Source organism: Aotus nancymaae, unplaced genomic scaffold (assembly GCF_030222135.1).
Source record: "Aotus nancymaae isolate 86718 unplaced genomic scaffold, 86718_ANA_hifiasm-v0.15.2.pri h1tg000059l, whole genome shotgun sequence".
Lineage (NCBI taxonomy): Eukaryota > Metazoa > Chordata > Mammalia > Primates > Aotidae > Aotus > Aotus nancymaae.
Window position 1 is genome coordinate 51,617,899 of NW_026988473.1, and position 14,453 is coordinate 51,632,351.

Sequence of the window (14,453 nt, forward strand, 5' to 3'; positions counted from 1 at the left end):
GCCGCTAATCAGATCTGAGCATAATGAATTGATTTAATTAACAGGGGAATCTGAGGGGCCCTGGGAAATGCAGCCTTCACTCTGCTGAGGCGAGCGCGGCAGGCACGGAGGGAGGAAAAGCGCACGGCTCCGGCTCCGGCTCCGGCCCGGCCCGGCCCGGGCAGCGGCTGCTCGCGCTGCTCCCGCGACCCTGGCCCGACCGTCTCGCCCCGGCGCCCGCCCCCAGTCCCTCCTTCTTCCTGCGCTCCCTGCCCGCGGGGCTGCGCTCTGGACGCCGTTCTGTCTGCCCCGGTTGGCAGCCGCGGCTCTGCGGCCGGCGGCGGGAGTCCGAGCCGCGCGCCGCTCCGTGTCCTAGACGCGTGTCCGGCAGGAGCCGCAAGGACCATGGTGTTGGACCAGGAGGACGGTAGGTGACCGGGGGCGCGCAGGGCGCGGGGCGGGGACGGCGGCGTGGGCCCTGCGGAGGCCACCCCGCTAGCGGCGGCAGCGCCCCCAGCACCCGCGGGCAGCCTCGGGCTGGTTGGCGGCTTCCCGGAAGAGCCGCGGCTGGGTGTGCGCGCCGGTGCCGGGGTCTGCGGTGCCAGGCTCAGCGCCCGGGCTTCGTCGGCGGGATTAGGAAGTCTCCCGGCCTCCCACGAGCCCGCCAGCCCCGCGCGCTCCAGCCGGGAACTTTCTCACAGACTCCTGCCGCCTGGCGGGCTTCGGGAGCGCCTCTGAGACCCCCCGCCGCGGGCTTCCCGACAGTGCCCACTGCCAGCCAGTCTCCCGGGCCCTCTGGGTGTCCGCACGTTCCCCTTCCGCACCCTACTGCGGAATGGATCCCCGCCCGGGGGCGTGGGTGCCCACAGGTCCTGCAGGTGCAGGGGTGAGCGTGAGGCCAAACCAGCACGGTCCTGGGTCCCTGAGGTCTGGCACTCCGTAACTGCAGGATGGGTGACATTGCCTCCGCCCCTGGCAGGGCTGGGGAGGGAGTTGCCATCAGTTCACCCAGCCTGGCATGTTGGGAGGTTCCACGCTGGCTGGGGTAGATGGGTGGGCCATCTAGTCCAAAACATCAGGTCCAACTAGAGGCGGTTTTACCTTGAAGCTAATGAAGTTTGGGGTCCTTCAGGTTCCTTCAGCTGCCAGGTCTTTGGTGGTAATTTGGTATTAGTCCTTTTCTTGAGGAGCCCCACCTCCAAATTGCAGTAAGCTTTGGACCTCACAGAATTTCCATCCATTCCAACTCCTACTCTTTCCACTGCCAGTCTCTTGGAAGAACTCACAGCCCTGGCTGACCCGGAGACCATCCATGGAGGCTGGGACAATCCCTTAGTGCCTGAAGGATGAAGTGTTGGGGCAGGAGGCTGGGAAGTTTGGGGTTGAGAGGCAACTGCTGGGCTGCAGGGAAAGGGTGTGGCTGCCTGGCCTTTCTTTCTGGCCCCAGATAGCCCCTTGATCCACCCTACCACCACTCGCTATAGTGTTCAACTGTCCTGGTTTGCCCAGAACTATCTCGATTTTAGTACTGAACATCCTGCATCCTGGGATGCATTCAGTCACAGGGCAAACTTGGACAGTTGGTCAGCGCACACCCACAACCTTCTCAGGGCTGTGGTGCAGGGGTGGTTGGTCTTCATCACGGGGTAGGGGAGATTTCTTTGCTAGGGTGTAGATTTGGTTTAGGCCTCCACAAGGCCTAAGAATATAGAACTGCAGCTTACAAGAAGGCCTGTCCAGGCTCTCCAGAAACCAAAAGGGGAAAAGTTTGCCGACTGTGCACTTCTTCACTCCAGCTGGTTGCAAATTCCTGTGCACTGGCTGCTTTTGTATAAGTAGGGGGAAGGGCAGGGCATCTGCACTTGGCCAGCAGGCATCCTGATTGCACTGCAAAGTCTGCAGGTTTACTCTGTCCTGTCAACTGTGGTGGCCACAGAGAAGGGGCCCTCATCACCGAAGTACCTCTCTGAGCATCACCTGTGTGGCTAGCTTGTAACTCCATCTTGGAGGCAGCTGCACTGTGTTGGAAACAGGCCCTCAGGCTGAGGCACATCTGACAGTCTCCACCGAAGAGTTCTGGAATATCTAGTCTGCCTGGGCCCTGAGGCCCTGAGTCCCACTATCTCCCACCCCCACTCCTAATGCAGGAACTCTTCCTCAGGACTTTCCTGCCAGGTGCAGGGGCAAGTTGCTGGGACCTGCCCAGATATTTGTAAGACAGCCAGTAGCACCCGCTTTCTCCTCAAAGTAACCTTGGGGGTTGATAGCTGTCCTCTCCCTGCTGTCCCCAGAGGCGTTTCAAGGGCATTTTGGAGCAGTCTTGGCCCGTGGAAGTGAGAGCACATGCTCCTCACCTGTGGAATGTGTTGGATGAAAACTACCTCCCCCAGCCCCAGGGGATCTGAGAATTCCACTCTGGTGCTGTGGGCCTGGACCTAGAAGCAGCTTGGTTGGGGGTGAGCATGAGCGTGGGTGTGGGGTGAGTATGGGGGTGAGAGTTGCTTGCCCAGTGATTACCTGTGAGGGGAGAGAGGCCACAGGATGGGATGAGTGAGGTTCCTATCTGCCTCTGTCAACCCAGCAGGGCCCTTCCTGGCTGGAAGCTCAAGCCACCCAAACCCTCCAGGACTTGCTGCGAAGGTTCCTCTCTAGGTCAGTTTGGGAGCACCATGCTCACAGCCAGGGGTGCAGAAAGAAAGAGTCACCTGCTGGCATGCCCTCCCTGCCTCTGCAGCCCATTGCTCAGCACCCCAGGCCTGCCTCAGTCCCTGGGCTTGGGGCACAGGGCCCTGACTCCTCAAAGGGATGCCAGCCATGTGGCTGCCAATTGGGTATCTTGGAGGCTGGGGCGAGTTGGTATTCAGACAAACTTATGGACAAGAGAGTGGAAGAGTGGCCACAGCTAGCCCAGTCCTGGTTTGTGGGTCAGGGCCAGCCCCTGAAAGTGAGGAGAAGCTGCCCCTGGAGGTCAGGAGTAAGGCTGCATGCAGCCCTGATGGAGTGAATGCCCCCAGTAGCACAGAGGTTTCTACAGCAAGAAGCTGTCCCTTGCCAGCCTGTCAGGCCCTGTGCTTGCTATACTTTCTAGCCCCCAATTCTGGCGGGTGTGAGGGGCTGGCACCAAATATGCCAGTGGCAGTGGTACCAAAGCCTCCCTCAGACCCTGAGGGCATGGGTCTGGCAGCAGTGTCGGGTAGAGATCAAGCTCACAGTCCTGAGGCATGGTGAGTCTGAGCAAAATGATATATTTAACATCAAATATACTCAAGGACTATTAGGATTAAGTATTCAAGATGAAGGGGAAAGTGAAACCCTCTGAGCTGCAGATGAGGCATCTCATTAGAAGCAGTGCTTTTCTGTTTTCTCAAAGCCTGACTTCCCTGCCTAGCAGAGAGGAAGATGGCTGCAGCCCCCTACTCTCCACCCCTGTTAAGCACTGGGGCCTCCTAGGGTTTAAGGGGTAAGACCTAGCCTCCAGGTCTCCTTTGAACAAGATAATCTCCCCACCCCCACCCCCCTGCATTATCTGGAGTGCCACAGTTTACAAAGCACATTAACATGTGTTAGTTCATCTGATCCCCCAGCAACCACAGATCCAGGAAGAACAGGTCTCCCACTTCACAACCAGGGAAACTGAGGCCCAAATAGAGAAAGGGACTTGCTAAGGTCCACTGTTGGTTGTTGGCAGAGATGAGATAGAATCCCAACTGGTGGCCCTTCAGCCCCTTTCTCTTTGCCTAGGTCTAGTCCTCAGAAGTGACGGCAGGACCAAGCCTCCAACACATCTGTCTGGAACCCTCCTTGGGCTGCAGAAAGATCATTATTTCTATTTTATTTTATTTTTTGAGACGGAGTCTTGCTCTGTCGCCCAAGCTGGAGTGTAGTGGCAGGATCTCAGCTCACTGCAGCCCCCACTTCCCAGGTTCCATCGATTCTCCTGCCTAAGCCTCCCCAGTAGCTGGGATTACAGGCGCAAGCCACCACACCTGGCTAATTTTTGTATTTTCAGTAGAGATGGGGTTTCACCATGTTGGCCAGGCTGATCTCGAACTCCTGACCTCAGGTGATCCGCCTCGGCCTCCCAAAGTGCTGGGATTACAGGTGTGAGCCACCGCACCCGGCTGAAAGATCATTATTTCTATCCCACCCTGGAACTCTGTACTTGTCTAGGGAAAGAAAAAAGGCTTAGGATTGAAAAGTAGGTGGCCTTCCTAGGGTAGGCATCCAGGGCATCAGCCCCAGGGTTCTAGAGAGAAGCACGGTCCAGGAGAAGAGATGGATACTGTCTCTTTTCCTGCCTCATGAGTTACAGAGCAAGAATGGCCAACTCCATAAGTGCAGCAGAAATCTTTGTTTTGTTCAGTGTTGTATTCCCAGTGTCTTAGAACTGTGCTTGGCACATAATATATGCTCAGTAAATATTTGTAGAATGAGAAAAGCTTTGAAGGCCATGCCTGGGCCTGCTTAGAGAGAAACTGAGATAACTCCCACTCCATGGAGTCAGGATGCTCTTAAAGGGGCGGCTGGGGTCAGGAGAAGTGCTGCAAGACTCAGGGTAGGAGCGTTTGTGCCCTGAAGAGGGTTAATTTTGCCCAACAATTCGGGAAGTAGCCAGAAACCCCAGACAGAGCTGGTAGGAAGGGAAAGGATGCGATCAGAGAAATATTGCTCTGAAGAGGAGACAGAAATCAAGGCTGAGGGCCTGGGAGTAACAGACGGGGTTCGTCCTCCAGACACGTTGAAGACCACAACCCTGGGATCGGATTAGAGGCCCTCTCCGAGCTGGGACCCAGAGGCCTCCAGGTGGCGCTGCGGAGCCGGCATCCTTGCGTCTCCACTCCCCATTAACCCGGGAGGGAGGGGGCCTCGGGAAATGTGTGCATTTATTCAGTAGCAGGAGTGCAAACCTCATACATTGAGGGAGAAAGGCAGCGGGAGACGGCCGCGAGATTCCCCCATCTCTTTGAATATAATTTTAGATTGAGATTCAGATTAAATTCGAGAGGAAAACACTTTATGAGGCTGAAAGCTGTGTCGTTGCCAGAGCCAGGGTTATGAGCTATCAAATGCAATTACATTAAGACAGATTATACTGGGCAAATTGAGCCATTTAGAAGGTGAGAATCAAAGAAACGGCTCTGATCCTCTTTTCCCCCTTCTCTCTCCCTCGCCTCTCCTCTCTCTCTCTAAATTGCAGTTCGTAGTTCCTTGCAATTCTGAGGCACAAAAGTAGGTGAGACTGCTTTTGTATCTGCGAAGTGCTTCACTCCTGAATGTAATTCTAGCTGAGTGCAATCTAGGTTAAGAGCCGGACAAGCGGGTAATTAGAGCCCGCTCGCTGCCCGAGGACCGGCCGCCCCGCGGAAGCGCGCCCGGAATCGGCGCCCTTCTCCCAGCCGAGCCGAGCTGCGGCTGGACACGGAGTGCCCGAGATGATGGTGCTGGACAAGGAGGACGGTAGGTGGCGGGCCGGGGTCTCGTCGCCCCCCAACCCTAGCCCCCCGCCGCGGCGCGCAGGCACACACACGCGGGGACACGGGCGCACACATGCCGGGCTATGCGGGGATTGCGGGGCGGGCGGAGCGTGTGGGGCCGGGGCTGAGGCAGGGGGAAGCACCGGGGACGACCAGGCAGGACTTGCGGGGGGAGGCGATGGGCGAGCCCAGGGCTGCACGCGCCCCGGGCCTCCACTCACCCCCCGGCCCGGACCCCGGCCGCGAGCCGAGGAGCTGTACGCGGGCCGTGTGCTGCGCCGCGGGGCCGCGTGGAGGCTCCGGCTCCCCTGTGATCTCCGCGCCGCGGAGATTTGCTGTGAACCTTTCGTCTCTGCGGCTGCTGCTCTCACCGCAGCCATCACCCTTGCTCCTGCCGCCGCGTAACCCGAGAGGCGCTAAGCTCCCAGCAAATCAGCGGCTTCGAGGAGAACTGGACTCCAGAGCTCGGGGCAAGCGGGAGCGCGGGAGGACGGCGCGAGCGCCGGGGTGCCCGGCAGGCGAGGGGAAGGCGGGTTGGACCCTCCGGAGGACAGCTGCCCAGGAGCGTGACTCGGTGAGAAAGAGAGCCGCCTCTTGTGCTGGCCCGCTATCTCCGCCTCTGTGAGCGCGGAGGCTGGAGTTTGGCCCAGAGGAAGAAAGTGTCCCGCCGCCGGCCAGTAGTATTCGTGCGGGAGCGGCCTGCGAGAGTGGCATGGACCTTCCATGGTCGAATCTCAACGCGCACTAGCAAACTTCAGGGCACGGGAAAGGTCAGAACAGAGGGGCCCATGGCTGCTGGAAGCCACTAGCAGGTGTCCCCATAGACCTCAAAACCTTCCCGGCAGGGAGTGCCCTGCAGTTAAGTGTCCTAGAAGGTTGGGGATCCAAGCCCCCTTGGGGGAAAAGCCACGAGGGTGCCCTAAGATGAGTCCCCAGGGTCAGGAGAGAGGCAGTTCCCTGGCTGTCCCAAGAGGACCTCCTGCCCTGTAGGTGAGGCCTGTGTATTGGTGGTGTAGGGGCATTTGTATGGGATTGTTGGCACCCACGCTGCCGCCTGCGTTCTGCCATTGGTGGGGTACTGAAAGGGTAGGTTTGCTTTGAGTCGGGAATCCTCTTAAAGTGACTGTAGTGGCCATCCTCTGACCTTCCACTCAGGAGTCTCTGCTGGGCCCGTGCCCTCTGCCCCCGGGGGCAGCGTTGTTATTGACGTGGCCAGTTGGTGAAAATGCAAAGTTAAGTGACTTGCTCAGGGTCACACAGGATGTTCACATTGCTGCTGCCTTGTGCTGATGTCTCCAGCCTGCCTACCGCCTTCTGAGACATCCAGCAGTGAGGGGGAATTTGAAGTATTTGGCCTGGGGATGGCATCTAGGAGGCCCTGTGGCTCACAGTATGCATAGGAAGAGAGAGGATGGGGAAACCTCTTTGCTTCTGGTCTAGCTGCAGTGGGACATCCATCTTCAGTATGTCTTCTCTATTCACGGACCCCTCCCCTGGAGCCCCATGTCGGCCATCAGAGAACTTCATATACAATGAAAAGGAGAAGAAGGAGTCTGGGGTCAGGCCAGACAGGGAGGGAGGAGGCCTTGATTTAGTGCCTTTCATCACTAACTCCTCATGTTACTTTGGAACAGTCATGCTTCACTTTCCTTCTTAGTAAAAATGAAGGGCTTGGAGAAGCCAGTGGAGAGGGTCCTTCCTTGGTACCTGGGGATACTATCACTATGGGGAGCATGCAGGGTTCATCTTTAGCAGAGGTTATTTGGCATGCTTTAGCAGGAATCCAGAAGACTTGGCTCTGTACATGGGATGCCTCAGGCCAGGGAGATTAGTATCATCCCAACAAGATGACACCCCCCACCTGCACCCAGGATCTTGCTCTGTCCAGGCACCTCATAATGCCTCTGGCTCTGAGATAATACAAAGGGTTTCAGATGAGCCTTGAGTGGGAGGTCATTTTAGCCAGCTCCCTGCCTCCAAATTGCAATGCACCTCAAGCACCCTGGGCATATGTTTCTTCTGTTTCTGCTAGAGCTGTGGAAGAGAGCTCCAGATGCCCCTCCGTCCCCACCCTGTCCAGTCTAAACAATATGGTGCCCACTACCATGGAGCTTCTGGGTTCTGGGGTCCATTACAGCACAAGCACAGCCACTGGCATCCCGAGCAGCCACCTATTCTTGTCCTGCCCAGCCTATAGCTGTTCTTCAAAAGTAACCTTTCTGCTCATGCATCTACACTCCACTTCCCATTAAGAGGAGTCTGGCCTCCACTAGTTCCAGGAAACCTTGAAGATGGCACCTTCAATTGGGGGAGGGAGAAAGGTTCTGGATCCACTCATCTGCTTCTCCAAACCAAGCACCCAACTTCTTCCTGAACACTTCTGCCCTCACAGCGGGTGGTTATCTGAACTGGGTGGCAGCATTCCCCCCACCCCCAGGTCCCCAAAGTGTGCGTTCCCTGCATTCGGCACCTTTTGTCTGGCTGCAGTGGGGACTCGGGCTGCTATTAACCACCCCCAATGCCTTTTCTCCACCTGACAGCATCTTGTCGGGAGAGGCTGGGGCTCCTCTGGTTGAAGTCGGGTCTGCCAGCTGCCGAGGACCAAAGCTCCCGCTCTGCTGGGCTGCAGGGCTTTCATGTTGCACTTCTGAAAGATAATAAAATATCAATCGTTTTGCCGTAGCAACGGGTTTAAGAGACTTTCTGAAGTATTGAATCGTCAGAAAAAAATGGTTTTTTTTTTTTTGCTTTTAAGCACAGTGCATTATTAATAAAGTAATCCATTAGGTCGAGCAGTGAAGGGTCACCACAGAGACTGAAAGATCTGTTTTGCAAACGGTTAAACTTCGGGTTTTAAGATTAATTGCTTTCATTTGGATGCTTGCTCTTGGCCTAGCCATCTCCACTTTACTGGAACTCAGGGTCCGGGCTTTCTAAATACTGCTGGGTCTGCCTGTCAGAGAAAGGCAGCTGAGCTCCAACTTTCCCGGAGAAACAGCCCTTCTTCCCCTGGCACCTGCGGCTTGGGCTGGCACCAGGCAGTGGGCTCTTTGGGAGGGTTAAAGTCCCAGGGGAGCAAAGAGACTACAGCTCTGAACCCTGCCCAAGTCAAATGAGCCCCTGGGCTGTTGTAAAAGAGGCCTTTGAGTAGGAGCAGCCAGCAGAGAATCTGACAGGGCCCAAGAACAGTGAGAGCTCTGGTCTGTGGGGGCCTGGGCAGGAGAAGATGCTCTCAGGTGCACACTGGAGAAGGGCAGGGCTGGGTATAAATGGCCTTTGCAAAGGCCCAGAAGGAAGGCGGGGGTGACCACAGGAAGCAGCAGGCGGCTTGTGAAACTAAACACCAGACATGATTCCTAGAGCATTTTTAATAAGTAAAAATGCCCAAGAGAGTGAAGCTGGACTAAGGAGGACCAGACAGTGGAGTCTTCAATTGTTAATGACTGCCAGGAGCACAGCCTCCACAGCTAACTCAGTTGATCCACAAGAGCAGGCGCATGGCTATGCTTGGGTACCAACCAGCCCTTGCTGGGCCACCAGTAGGACTTCCTAGGATAGACCCTCATGTTCTAGACTGCAGAGAGTCCTGGGGGCCTCTCCTGGCAGAGTGTGGCCACATTCCAACCCTGGAGAGGGAGGCAGGCCCTGATGCTGTTCCATGCCAGAGACCCCAGCCCATCAGCAGGAAGGCAGAGCCAAGTGGACACTGCTGCCTGCTGACGCCTGGTAAAGGCCTGTGAGGCTGGCAGAGTGGGGACCAAATCGTGCACTTGTCCAGTGCCTAGAAGCAGGGGAGCAGGAGGACTACCATCTGCATCTACCATAACCAGCTCCAGTGGCAGCCCTCCTTTCTGCTGGGAATGAGGCATCACATCTTGAGCGGCACATACAGCTGCTTCCCCTTCCTGCCCAAACTCAGCCAGGCAGAGCATCTGTAAAGATGGTAACCACCCCTCCACCCACACACACACACTCGAGCCTTGGGTGAAGAAGCAGGTGCTTCTCTCTGCGCCCTGCTCTTCCATTCATTTGCTCACACAGAGCAGCGCTACGGGGGGACAGGGAAACAACATAAATTGGTCTGTCGTCCAGAATCCTTGTCTCGCTAATGTACCCAGATTAACTCAACTGTAAATTGTCTCCTTGGATGGCGGTGTCTTGCTAAAAGTTTCCCATATGATTCATGATTTGGATTGCTTTTAACGGCTATTGGCTAAGCAAGCTGGTGACTGTACAAGGTGATGCAATTGGCATTAGTGAGGGGAGGCACGGGAGCGTGTAATGCAGTCAATACTGCATTAACTACTGATGCCCAATTACAGGGAGCAGGAGAGAGCCTTTCAGGAGCATTAGGACTGGGGGAAGCTGAGATCACTGGCCACTGCTCGCCTAAAAGCTTCACCCTTTTAATGCCGGGGCTCAGTGCTGGCACGGCCACTCACTTGGCCTCTGTGGCTGTGGGAACTGCCTTTTTCTCTTGTTGTCTGTCTCTGAACATGTCTCACAAAGATGCTTTTAGCACATAGAAATGTATGTTTCCCTAGAGCTGGGACCCTCCTCTCATCCCTCCTGAGAATTGATTCCTTACCCCACCCTGTGCCACCCTGTGTCCCAGAGTTAGACCAGGCGGTTGCCCCATGAGCTTCCATTTGAGGAACTTCGCAGTAGGCCCTATTTGTGGGCAGGACCAAGAGGAGGTCTATTTTCGTCTCTCACCCTTGGAACAGATGGATGATTGCCAGTGAGCACCGACAGTTGACTCCCTGTGGTCATGGGCAAAGGAGGCACGAGGTTCAGCCATGGCCCAGGTCGAGGCTGCCAGAGTTGGGAAGTGGCTGTGGCTAGACGGGCTGGGCTGTCTGAGCAGAAGACAGAGCTGTGATGGTGCAGCTAGGGGAAGCTGGGGGCAAGTGACTTGAGCCATGTTGGGGTCTTGCGCAGATGCAGGCCCAGGGCATCAGGAGCTCCCTCCAGAGCTGTGCCCCCATGTAGCAGGGATGCCAAGGCTGTTGCTGGATTCATCTCCAGGGGCCAGAGGACTTCCCAGAAAGCCCTGATCAGGGACAGTGAGAAGATTGGAAGACGTTAGGGCAGGAGGTAGAGAAAAGAACATGGGTGTCCCAGTGTACCAGGTACTATTGGACTTGCTGCCCCCTCTATCATTGTACTAAGTTATGCAGGTCCACTATATCCACTGTGGTTTTGTGTTCCAAACCCACCCATTGAAGAGGTTGCTTTGCCTCTACCTTCTCATCTCTACAGTGAGAACAACCACCCCTCATTGGCAGGATTGTAATCGGGATTAAGTGAGATATGGTCCATGTACACACTTGCTAAGCCAGAAAGCCTCATTGTGGTGTGGAGCTCAGTTACAGTATGATCTGAAATAACCCTGTGTCCAGTCCAGTGCTTTGTTCACTGGTAAGCACTGGGCATGCACCCTCACTCTGCCAATTTATTTATCATGGCCCTCAATTACTGCTGCCTGAGAGGCAGGCTGACCTCACTACTCACCCACATCCAGATCCCCAAAGCAGGTGGCATCTTGGGAAGAGGTCTCTAAGACCACTCTTAGCAAGTTCCTCCATTTATAGGGGGAAGGTTGAGGCTCAAACAGGCAAAAGGTTTGCCTAGGATTCCATGGGGAATTGGAGCCTAGAGCGTCAGCATCTTTTTGCCATGCCCTCTGCCCTTGCCCCAAGGCGTGATGAGGCTGTGTGGTAGAAAACTCTGATTAGAGCAAACATCAGCTGGACTGGGACCATGGACCACATGCTTGGTTGTCCCAGTTACGCTCCTTGCCAGCCTACTGACAGCCCAGAAGATGCGGGTCTATCCTCAGATGTAAGGTGGAAGGTTCTGATAGACACTCACCTGTCCTGGGCCTTTTGAGCTGGAGAAGCCCGAGAGGTTCCTATGGCATGTAGCCCATCTTGCTTGTGTATCCTGCCTGGAGTGGAAGGAGACTGAGACATGCAAGATGTCCTCCCACTCCCAGGGTTAGCTCTTTGTGGTGCTGCTAGAGTGAGTTTTCCCGGCAGGCCCATATTTGGGATTGGACTACCCCAGTGCAGAGACACTGCATTGGTAACTTGAAATCAGCCACTTTGGGAGTATTTGTACCATGGTCATTGGCAAACACTACAAATCAGTGCGTTTTCCCAAAGACTTGGTGGTTAAGCATGCATCAGCACACCACCGAATTGCATTCATCTGGGGCTCTGGACCTACCCTTTTCTCCTCTGCCACCACCATTCTCATCTCATCTGTCTTTCTCCTGGTGCTCATTGCAACCAGACTGGCCCGACCCCTGCTACCCTGGTGTCCTGCCTGAGGCTTCCTGCTGCTTTGACCATCACACTGAGCTATGAGGGTTTAGTATGTCTACTCTGGTTTTGTGTTCCATGCAAACCCAGCATTTGCCTCTGTTCCCTTGCTCCTGTCATCCTCCTTGTCTGGCATGCCCATTCCCTTTTAGCTGGCTTCTCACAGACCAGTCCAGGCCATGCTCAGAGATGCCTCCACCAAACCTAGCAACAAGCTTGTTCACCACTGGTGGGACTGTGTTCATTTTGTCTTTTGTCTAAGGCAGGAGTCCATAGTAGCTGATCCAACTGGAGGCAAATTAAAAGCAGGTGGTGTGAGAAGAGTGAGCAGGTTGGCCCAGGCTCAGGTCACCAGCTCCTGCCTCCTGTCCCTTCCCTTGGAGGTCGACTGGGCTTTCTTGAGCGGTCTCGTGTCTTCAGGTGTAGTCTGCTAGCATGATTCAGAAAAACTGGGTTTTGTCCTAGCTGACTGCTATGTGACTTCAGGCGATGTACTGGGCCTTGGTTTTCTTATCCCTACAAAGGATGAAACACCTAACTGGCACCTAATGTCCAGGCACACACTGGATAAACCAGAAAGGTTCATGCTCATGTGAATTGACATTGCTCCCTGCACAGTTACAGTATGATCTTTTGACTTCGGCCTCTCAGTCTTTAGGAGTCACAACAAAACACAATAGCTATCATTTTACTGAACTCTTACTTAAAAGTGAGGTACTGTGCTATGCATATGTGTCAATTAGTTATTGCTGCATAATCAGTTATCCTAAAATGTAGAGCCTTAAAACAATAAACATTTATTTAACTCGAACATCTGTGGGTCAGTGGTTTAGGCAGGGCTTGGCTGAGCAGTGTCTCTGGTCTCAGCTGGGCTCACTCACACCTGGAAGATAGAGGATGACTGATCAGCTGGATGCTGGGCGTGACAAGACTGCATGGCCCTCATTAGCCAGTAGGCTTGTCCGACTTGTTCTTATGGCAGAGACTGGTGCGGAAGGTGTGGAAGCACACAAGGCTTCTCTCTCTCTCTCTCTCTCTTTTTGAGATGGAGTCTTCCTCTGTTACCCAGGCTGGAGTGCAGTGGTGTAATCTTGGCTCATTGCAACCTTGGCCTCCCAGGTTCAAATGATTCTCCTGTCTCAGCCTCCTGAGTAGCTGGGATTGCACCACTACGCCTGGCTAATTTTTGTATTTTTAGTAGAGACAGGGTTTCACCATGTTGGTCAGGCTAGTCTAAAACTCCTGACCTCATGATCTGCACAACTTGGCCTCCCAAAGTGCTGGGATTACAAGCGTGAGCCACCGCACCCAGCCAAGGCTTCTCTTTTTTTGAGACACAGTCTCGCTCTGTTGCCCAGGCTGGAGTGTAGTGGCACAATCACAGCTCACTGCAGCCTTGATCTCCTGGGCTCAAGTGATCCTCCCTCTTCAGCCTCCCAAGTAGCTGAGACTACAGGTGTATATCACCATACCCGGCTAATTTTTGTATTTTTTGTAGAGACGAGATTTCACTATGTTGCTTTGGCTGGTCTTGAACTCCTGGAATCAAGCAATCCACCTGCCTCAGCCTCCCAAAGTGCTGGGATTACAAGCGTGTGCCACCGCACACCACTGCGCCCAGCCTATGAAAGGCTTCTTGAGGCCAAGGTTTGGCACTGCAATGTTGTCACTTCTGCTGCATTCTATTGGCCAAAATAAATCACAAGGCCAGCCCAAGTTCAGAGGGTGGAGAAGCAAATTCCACTCTTGAAGTAGGAGGCGAAAAGTCATATAACAAGGGGTGTGGCTGTGGGGAAGGGTAGAGAATTGGGGCCATTTTTGTAATCAGTCCACCAAGCATCTTCCATGTATAATCTCACTTAATACCCATAAGAACCTTAGGAAGAAGCTACTATTTTACCCTCATTTTCCAGATGAGAAAATTATTGTACAAAGAGAGTGAATAATTGGTTCCAGCTTCTATAGCTCAAGAGTGCCAGAGCTGAGCTGTGAGCCCAGGCGGGCTGACTGCAGTCAGTGCGCTCACTCTCTGTGCCCTGTCTGCTCCCTTCTCCAACTGTCAGACTTGAGGACGGAGGTAAAGACACTCAAAAGTTCAAGGAAGGGTGCGGAGCCTGCGAGAAGATGACTTGAGGTGGGAGGAAGCATACTGTGGGTAGTTTGTGGGGGGCTGCTGTGGGAGCCCAGCTCTATTCCTCCCAGGGCCAGCCTGGCAGGGGAGGGACTATAATGAGGTCAGCCCCCATTACTTCTTTCAGGTTTTCCTCTCTGTCCTGCAAAGCCACTAGACAGCTTGAAAGCGTGTTCTAAGTCAGCTCTGTGTTCCCAGAGCTGACTTAGACCTGGGCATATATGCAGATGCAGCCAGGTGAGAATCAATTCATTGGTTGGCCCCCAGCCTCAAAATGAGGTGGTAAGTGGGCTGGTGAGAGGCCTGTGTACATTCATAAACCAGCTGATTGAAAAGCAATATTTCAGATAAATACAAGCCAGCGATCTATCAGTGGTTGTAATAAAACCCAGGCTTCAGGCTGTGATTTTATTTTGAAATAATAAGAATTGCTTGATTCTTTTTACTTGAGTTACCATGGTAATTCCAGCGTGGAGCAGTGTTATATTGATTTAGAAAGTGGACAGTAATATTTCTTTTGTGTTATTCTGTTTCTAGGCCTTG

At 54.3% G+C, this 14,453-nt stretch overlaps 1 protein-coding gene across 3 annotated transcripts in view; it reads left to right on the forward strand.

The window, feature by feature from the left end:
- The first annotated feature begins 318 nt into the window (after positions 1–318).
- Positions 319–14,453, forward strand: part of LMO1 (LIM domain only 1) — a 45,954-nt gene continuing 31,819 nt past the window's right edge. Inside the window, exon 1 of one of the 3 annotated variants that reach the window (XM_012456393.3) lies at positions 319–406. In XM_012456393.3, the coding sequence (XP_012311816.1) occupies positions 385–406 (22 nt within the window). In that variant the 5' untranslated portion in view covers positions 319–384. Of the gene's footprint in view, positions 407–4,889; positions 5,437–14,453 lie in introns of those variants that run through there. The other 2 variants (XM_012456391.2, XM_012456392.2) reach the window with 2 other exon arrangements.